The sequence below is a fragment of the Gigantopelta aegis genome, unplaced genomic scaffold (assembly GCF_016097555.1).
Source record: "Gigantopelta aegis isolate Gae_Host unplaced genomic scaffold, Gae_host_genome ctg3628_pilon_pilon:::debris, whole genome shotgun sequence".
Taxonomy (NCBI): domain Eukaryota; kingdom Metazoa; phylum Mollusca; class Gastropoda; order Neomphalida; family Peltospiridae; genus Gigantopelta; species Gigantopelta aegis.
The window spans coordinates 34,678-42,723 of record NW_024533433.1 but is presented as its reverse complement, the minus strand read 5'-3'; the positions used below and the strand labels follow the sequence as shown (position 1 = coordinate 42,723).

The window sequence follows — 8,046 nt, the reverse complement described above, 5'->3', positions numbered from 1 at the left end:
AGGGGAGGACAGCTCATCAGATGACTCCACCCCTCAGTCGAGTCCAACATTATCTCTCGCGTGGCGTTGTCTCTCCTGACTCCTAAATAAAGTTCTTGTTTCTCCTCGCCGTTCCAACTTCAATGGCTGGACCAAGAGCGCTGGATCAACACCAAACTTTTTCTATACTTGCCACAAAACGATCTTCTACTTCAACATCACCATTATATCAAGTATATAGTAAAACCAGAGAGTGATGCCAATACCTCCTGGGACAAAACATCACTCCATTCTACAGACCGTACTTCAATGATAATGAGAGTTAGCTCAGCTACAGGTCAACTAGAAAAGGTACCAAAGTCAGGAAAGAGGAAGCCATCTGTTGGCCGTTACAGAGCATCTCAATTTTAGTTATAAACAGACCAGAATCGTTGCCAAGTTCTAGTCAACTCTCGTCTCATCGTATTTTATAGGACCAGATTTTGAGGACACTGATGGTATGATTTTGAAACCTAACTGAAGAGCCTCGGTCTACTCGATCAAGTACTATTAACTTGGCACAAGAATCATCTCCTCATTCTAGTCCTATCAATCGGTTGAAGAGCCACGCCCCACTCGATGTAATAGTGCTAGCAGTACTTGTCGACCATCGTCACGCACAAGTAGCAGATCTAGTGTACAGCTCTCAACGTAACAGTTTGTATTTTGTTAATAGCATAGAAACAACAGTTTGAGAGTTCAAAATATTCCTAAAATCTCATCTATCCTCTATCTTATACTGATACTGTATTTAATAATAAATATTCTCTATGTGGATTTAAATCATTAGAACCTAATAATTTCCAATTGCCTTCCTTATTTGGGTATTAATAAAGTACTTGAAAGCTTTCTTGCAACCAACCTTCTGTAGATAAGATGTCTTCATTTTGCTAAGGTTTCTTTAACAACCTGTACTTTTTATGTAAAGGATATGACATAATGTCTTCTATATCAGGAGGTAGTAGGTGGTTGGCTTAATTCTAGCAACAGAACTCTTTCAAAGAGGAACAAAGGAAACTAAATTAAAGAGCCAAGGACTTTGATCTTTAAAATAAATATTATTTCATTAACTTTTAACAGGACCATGTTCTTAGTTTAACTACATGTAGTAGGTCAAGTATAGAGACTATTTCATTTTAGACTGACAATAAACAAATTAAAATGTAACAAACTTCATTATCGGACATATATAACACTATATGATATCTGTTATAAATCATTATATAGTTAATGGAACCTTGTTTTGGCAACAAGCGTGCCACCAAAAATAGTAACATTACCTCAGCTATTGTCAGCACTTGTTTACAATTGACTTCTCACTTGTTTGGACTCAGGCATTTACCAAACACAAGATAATGTAGTACACAATGTGCATCAGAAATAAGGGGCAAATGTAAATAATAGACCCTAGTTACATTCTAAACTATTGATATTTTGAAAGCTCTTGTAAATAACTGTTATTTATCTAACAAGGGAAAGTAATAAACATTACTACTAACAGCGAGATTAAGAAGTCCAACAGTTTGAAGTGAGATAACATCAATCATATTTCCCTTTTCCTGGAACATCAACATTGATCTAAACTAATATACACTAATTCATGACTAGTTTATTATAATAACAACTACAAGTACATTAACTTAATGTCTTTGTTTTTTTATTACTTCTTCAATAACAAGGATTGACCTTTCATTTCTGGGGGGATCTCTAGTCCCATAATCTCTAGTACAGTGGGTGCTACATCAGCTAATGAGGCATTGTGAGAGACTTGACGATATTTGAAACCCTCCTCCGTGAAGACAGAATGGCACTAGAGAGAGATACAGAGAGAGAGAGAGAGAGAGAGAGAGAGAGAGAGAGAGACAAGAGACAGAGAGAGAGTGAGTGGATATAATAATGAATTATGTTGCACAAAAAGAAATTAGTAAAATTGGTTTAACGTCATTTTCTACTCTACTACTCCTGAAATATGTTGCATGAATTGTTTATCAACAGAAGGTAACTTCATAGCTTTCAATAATAGTCCAACTATTTGTCAGTTTACTTACAGTGACTATTGCCAGTCACTAGAGATCATTCATTATTACAACTTATCTCCTGTTTGTTAGATTAGTGATACTATTATCAAACACAAACACATGATGTTATCATGTAAATATGACATGTTTGCATGTAAATATGACATGTTAACACACAAGACTCTTTTGTTAGTGTGATTGCTTCATAGTCCATATATACACACGTGCATATTGAAATAAGGCAATTTAGGAATGTTTAAAATTCTTTAAAATATGAATAACAATTATAATAATATTGTAATATTATTCACGAGCACATGACAATGACCACACAATAGAAAATATTTTATACATAGTTATCACAGCACATGTGGTAACACTACTAACCTGTCTGTTATTATCATAATCAATCTATCATTATAATATCAGTTATGTCTGACATAGTCATATAGATTGTATTATGAAGATCCCAGAATATATATAACTATAATAACTTTCCCTTTATATTACATATCAAAAAAGAAAACACACATAGTCACAAAACAATTCCATTGAAAGCCAATTAAATTACATGTGCATTTAACACATGTAGACTAAGTGGAGATAATTATGCCTTTCAAGGAATAATGGCGTAACGGCTGGCTTTCTCTGGCTATTGTTTATGCTAACACCCACCACATCTAAAAGAATGCAATTAAAAAATATCATTGCATGGCATACACTACATTAGTTGTGTACTTGAGAATGACGTCTCTATGGTTACCATGGTGGAGATTATAAGAATGAAAGTGAGTGGTCTAATACCAAATTAGGTCATACATGAATGATTATAGCTAAATGGATAAATGGATGGACAGAGAATGGACAGATCATTGTTGACTAATATTTGACCTTGATAGTATGAATATATTATTAGTATATTTTTTGTGAAGGAAGTATATTATCATTTCCCTCAGGTAATACTCAATATACAAACAACATGTTTATATCTATTGAAGAAGTAGACCACTGGAAGTTATTATAATGATATTAAAATATAATTGCATGGCCATACACTACATTAGTTTGTGTACTTGGAGAATGATGTCTCCATGGTTACCATGGTGGAGATTAGAAGAACTGAAAGTGAGTGGTCTAATACCAAATTATGGTCATACCTGAATGGATTACAGCTAACTGATAAATGAATGGACGGAGAATGGATAGATCATGGTTGACTAATCTTAACCTTGATAAAATGAATAATATTATTAGTATATGTTTTGTGAAGGAAGTACATTATCCATTTCCCTCAAGGCAATACTCAATATAAACAACATGTTTATATCTATTGAAGAAGTAGACCACTGGAAGTCATTATAATAAATGATCATCTAGCCTGACAGCTTTCCAGTAATCCCATGTTACAATATCCACATAACTATTATATTAACAATACAGATGCTTATTATCTAGAAATCTAATGAATGTTATTAGAAACATGTCCACTAACGTAACTTTATACTATTAATGGCAATAAAGATGTACTATACACAATAGCAATTTTACTGTGTAACAAACAGCTACTAGTCAGTACTATAATAGTCAAATAGTTAATAGTTTATTAGTGTAATATATTATATCTAATGTATATTGATATATAGATCTGCCATTATAAATTGGTGGTATTGTATAAATATAGCTTATGAAACTATACAACTATCAGTTTGTATATTACAACTAATAGTATTAATAATACAGCTGATACTATTAATACAGATATAGTTTATGTACAACTAATAGTATTAATAATACCGCTGATACGTATTAATAATACAGTTTATATGTAACTACTAATAGTACTAATAGTTAAACTATGATATTGAGACTGATATTATAAAGTAGTTTTTACCTCTAAATGTTGTATGTGTTAGTAACAGGTTTTCCATCTTCATCGAATCATGTCTCTCAGCATTGCCATGATCAGCTGTCACTAATAAAACATATCCCTTCTCTTCACAAGCACGTTGGATGCCCAATAGCAACATCATAGTCAGCACAGGCCATCTACTGCTGGCTTATCTTGTCCAGTATGACCCGACCATATCAGGAGGAGCAAATTTACACATTATAAATGGGGAATTTACTGCTATTGATTGCATCACCCATCTACAAACAATGTTAAGTCAAGTTGTAAGGACGTTCACGTTACTTCCCGCCTCTCCTACACAGCTGCACTCATTTCTGGCTGAGATCATACGTTGCCACTTTAGGTGAAGGGACCAGACACCGTTCCTCCCCTTCAAAGGTTTTCTCAATTCCTCCAGTAAAAGAAAAGGTTTACATGAGCATATTTCTCTGTCTCCGCACATGGAATTGACGAATGTTTCTTCTTTGATAGCCATTCTGCTATAAATTATGAGGGATTTCGGGAGAAATAAAATTGAAATGGGAACTTCTTTTTTATACTCAGTCATAGTGAAGAGACCCTATAAAACGTCAATTTGATCAGACCCCATTGACCCACACCCACTCACTATGTCTTTAGAATGACTTCAGTAATCAAATTTGAGGTTTAAATGCCAAAAAGCTTCAACAATTTGTCTGCAATCCTTGTCAGCTCTAAAGTCAATGAAATCATCCTTGTGTCTTGATCTTTAAATTGAATAAAAAGATAATACTAATCAATGATGTATCAACTTACCTCTCACAAGGCCTTCACGTTCAGAAATCACTGGTTTCATAAACTCGTCTGTCTCTTTGCATCACCTCTGCATTATAGCACTTCTTGCATTTTCTAAGAAGAATCTTAACACAAGGAAGAGGTGGATTCATAAACTCACCTTTAAAGATCCCCAATAGAAACCTCTTCTCCTTTGCCTTGAGTAATACCTTCAAATGCTATCTTTGTTCTCTCCATAGCGTTTATCACGATCCATAGCATAATACGACCCATCAAGGTATCCATTTTACCATACCCCAATGTAGATATAAATGTACATAAGTTATCAACATAAGTTACTATCAAAAGAGATGTCAATCCAAAATATCTATAGTGTGGTCTTTTCTGACTTCCGCTTGTAGGTGAGGTGTCTCGTCCGTCGGAAAAGAAATGGACCAATGCTTGAGGGACTTGTGGCTTGCTTTGCAGCTTCAAGAAGTGCTTCAAGATGTGTAATGTGACTATGTACAAACGCCATCACTTACCTTAATGGATACATACATGTGTATAAGACAAACGGATAGATCATAGATCAATGAATGGATGGACAGTTAGATTGATAATGGTACCAAATCAAAAGAACTGAACTTACTAATCCAAGAAAATGCACATCGTCCATTTTTAGATTTGGCACGTTCAAAAGCTTCTAATAATGTTGGCTTAATATGGAATGTTTTTATTTTTAATAGCTAGATTAATGGCCACAATATCCCTATAATATTATTATTGATTAATATAATAATGATTAGTTTATTGACCCTATAGTGACTCGTTTCCAGTACCAAGAGGGGGGGGGGGGGGGGGGGGGTGAAATGTCCAACTTCACTATTACCCATTAACCCTTCATGTAAACCCACGGCAAGACCTGTAACAGTGATGTTATCTTAATAGAGTGGGTGGAGGGTATTATGGTGACCTATGCATCCAAATTAGACAGACTCCCCCTTCATTAGTTCCCATCCATAAGGGGTGTCTGCATTTTTGATTGCAGTTCCTGAATGAGTTACACAAATACGGTTATTATATACACTCTTATTAAGCCCTCTCAATATATTACTTTTTTTTATAACATTGCCATAGTGGTACTAACCATGGGTGCTTCTGAAAAGCCCCAACCATCAATACCATACGACATACATTAGTAATTTTTTTAGCTTTGCTCCTCCGCCAGGTGAACAAAATAATTTTGTGGCGTGGCTACATCTCAAAATGATTTGAGAAGTGCAGTAATGTTTGACTTCTTCTTGGAATGTACCAGCTGAACCTCTATTGAATGCACTAATACATTTAAAAACAGTAATAAAAACTAGTTTGTCCAGATCATAAGTCTCTTAATATAGCAAATGTATTATTATAGAGGAACCATATAGTCAAGAGAGTGATTCTCCCTGTCCTCCCGTCGACCAGAGACCTCTATCATCTAGCCATGTTTCATTTACATAGACACACATCAACTCAAGGGATATTTCCAATAGGGTGTGTCTTTTATTAGTGAATGCCGGAACAATGGGAATGTTATAATGGATCTGTGCCTGGGGAGTACATTGTACCAGTAGAAGGTATGCTGGTTGAACAATCAGAGAACAAAGAAGTTACGTGTTGAGAATTAAGTATGTTCATATTGGTGTCATATTTTAATAGTAATATTATGATGTGTTTTTAATTCATTTAGATCAACTGAATTCAGAATTTACTCTAAAGGTTTGTTCCCTCTCTCCCGTCTTTCTCTGTTACTTAATTGACTTTTGTTTTTAGTTAGTTTTCTCTTCACAATCGAGTGAAGTCAAAATAAAAGGAATATATAATCATTGTTATAGAAAACATTGGTGGAACAGAGCCAAAATGGATACAGGATTGGTTTCCAGGCAACAAATGATGTGAACATGCTAGAATTACTTTGCAGGAATACAGTACCATGAGAAAGTAGCTCTGTCATTGTTCCAAATTTAATCTCTTCTCTTCATCAACTACAAGTAAAGATTGTGACAACTCACTATACCAATAAATTTTTATGTCTTCTGTCTCATTCACATTCAAAGGTATCGTCTCCAGAACAACATTAACCAATCGCCTCTATGTTCCAAGCAATGAGACCGCCTCCAGGAAGACCAAACCTGAAATCTCTGATTCCAAAACATATCAAGAACAGATCGAGATAAAGAGGAGAAGGGAAGAAAAATCTAATGGTGTAACTGTTTCACAAATTGAACTAAATATATTGGAAGAACGATTTCAGAAGATACGGTTTCCAATATTGATATTAAAATGAAAAGAATTACAAGAACATATGTAAACTTCGTTTAACTGAGGTTTCATCAGGAAATAATTGAGAAAATTTGAAAACAAAAATTGTTAAAAATTTAAAAACAAAATTGACACATAATTTGTGTGTATCATCGTATAATAGCTTGAATGATAAACCCTTTGGGTATTTCAAGTTGACCTATTACAGCTGAGTTTGGGCAAGATTTTTCCTGAAATAACATAGTTATCTTGTCTGTAGCAATGCCATATTGTTCTTGTAACTGCTGTTTAACTCTTAATACACTGTCACTTGAAGACACAGTTAATTTAATGTACTTTGAGTGAGTTTGACAATCTAATTTTAAGTGTAATAGGATTCCCATTATAGTCCCTTTGAATGGCATGTGTCTGGGGCAGGAGTCTGTTGGGGTAGTTGTTGCATGTTAGTGTGGGTTTACTAAGACAGTATTTTGGTATACATATCTATTACCTAGTTCATCATATGACTCTGTTAAGATACCTATAAAATGGTAGTAAAGGTTAAATGAACAGATCTAATAAAGGGTTAATAAAATAATATCTTCAATACTATGTATAATAGATGACCTTTGGTAATGATACATGTAGCCAGATTAGAATAGCTTGAGCCAGATCATAATCTTCTTCCTCAGCAGCTCTGCGGCTGCTTTTAAGCATATCCCAGATTTCTTTTACGACCCTCAATAAATGGTGTCCGTCTCCCAAAATATCTCGTTTCCCTTGCAACTGACCACTAGTGAGTGGTGTTTTCACTCTCCCAATAATAACTTTATGTATCAAAGGTTTGGGATTTGTCCTAACGCCCTGAAGGCAATAGAAATAGTTGTTTACTATTTACTAGATGTCTTACAAACCTTCACATGACTGTCACATCTTCATCATTGAAGATTGGCTCAAGACCACCTGAAATGATGGCCAAGCAATTTCCCATATTCCTAATTGTCAGCCACGCCCAGTTTTATTAGTTGGAAATGCACTTTAGAGGGTGTGACTTCAGTAGATAAAAATGGCGACAGGTATGAAAGG

The 8,046-nt window shown here is 34.6% G+C and overlaps 1 protein-coding gene across 1 annotated transcript; it reads right to left on the bottom strand.

Annotated features, from left to right (window-relative positions):
* Positions 1-1,678: 1,678 nt before the first annotated feature.
* Positions 1,679-5,215, bottom strand: LOC121392348 (2,3-bisphosphoglycerate-independent phosphoglycerate mutase-like). The gene is given in 6 exon segments (XM_041523590.1): positions 1,679-1,785; positions 3,928-4,092; positions 4,265-4,355; positions 4,357-4,424; positions 5,088-5,148; positions 5,150-5,215. Coding segments are annotated over 6 exon segments (558 nt in total).
* Between the last annotated feature and the right edge of the window lie 2,831 nt (positions 5,216-8,046).